Source organism: Condylura cristata, unplaced genomic scaffold, assembly GCF_000260355.1.
Source record: "Condylura cristata isolate star-nosed mole 26May11 unplaced genomic scaffold, ConCri1.0 scaffold00255, whole genome shotgun sequence".
Taxonomy (NCBI): Eukaryota; Metazoa; Chordata; class Mammalia; order Eulipotyphla; family Talpidae; genus Condylura; species Condylura cristata.
Window position 1 is genome coordinate 2,231 of NW_004567356.1, and position 724 is coordinate 2,954.

At 74.2% G+C, this 724-nt stretch overlaps 1 protein-coding gene across 1 annotated transcript in view; it reads left to right on the forward strand.

Annotated features, from left to right (window-relative positions):
* The first annotated feature begins 9 nt into the window (after window positions 1-9).
* The window catches only part of ITFG3 (integrin alpha FG-GAP repeat containing 3), an 8,292-nt gene continuing 7,577 nt past the window's right edge, over window positions 10-724 (forward strand). The window contains exon 1 of the mRNA XM_012734970.1: window positions 10-295. Coding sequence (XP_012590424.1) covers window positions 234-295 — 62 coding nt within the window. The 5' untranslated portion in view covers window positions 10-233. The remainder of the gene's footprint in view (window positions 296-724) is intronic.

Below are 724 nucleotides of genomic sequence, written 5' to 3' on the forward strand. Positions count from 1 at the left end.
CGCGGAGGAGCGGGCCCGCCCCGGCCCCACGGAGGCGAGGCCCCCATCGTCCCGTTGGTGACTTTAAGGGCCACGCCACCGGGCTCTGAGCTGAACTGCCCCTCGGTGGGCGACAGGGCTCGGCGAGGAGAGGCCAGGGGGTCGCCACCCTGCCGCCGGGCCTTCCCCAGGCCAATGCAGGCTGGCGGGGCAGTGCTCAGGCCCGACAGGGCCCGCCGGCCTTTCGGGCCCATATGGGCAGCCACAGGCCCCCCGCGGTGTTCTGTGTCTCGAGGGTCACCCAGTGCCACGAGGCGTAAGTGCATGCGCGCCCCCGGGGCCAGGGCGGCAGCTGGGGGACCATGAAGCGCTTGGCGACTGAGCTGCCCTGGGCAGCGGGGCCAGCGAGTAAGGGCCCCTGCGGTCTCTGGGCAGCGGCTGCTGGCTGTGCCGTCTCTTCCCGAGGGCAACGCCCCAGCTGGGGTCACGGCCTGTAATCCCCGCCAGGAAGGCCAGCCACAGCCAGCTACGGCATGACCGGCACCCTAGAGGGGACCTTCCCCTCTAGCCAGGGCGCCTGCGGCACACGCCCCCACCCGCCCGGCAGGGAAGACAGGGCGACTCGCCGCGGGGCGTCAACCCGGCTCCCCCCAGCAAGTGGGCTAGGCCGGGCGCCGGCGTCCACCAGCCCAGCGTCCAGGACCCCACCAGACGCCCAGGGAGTCGCCCCAGGGGCGCGCCGGTC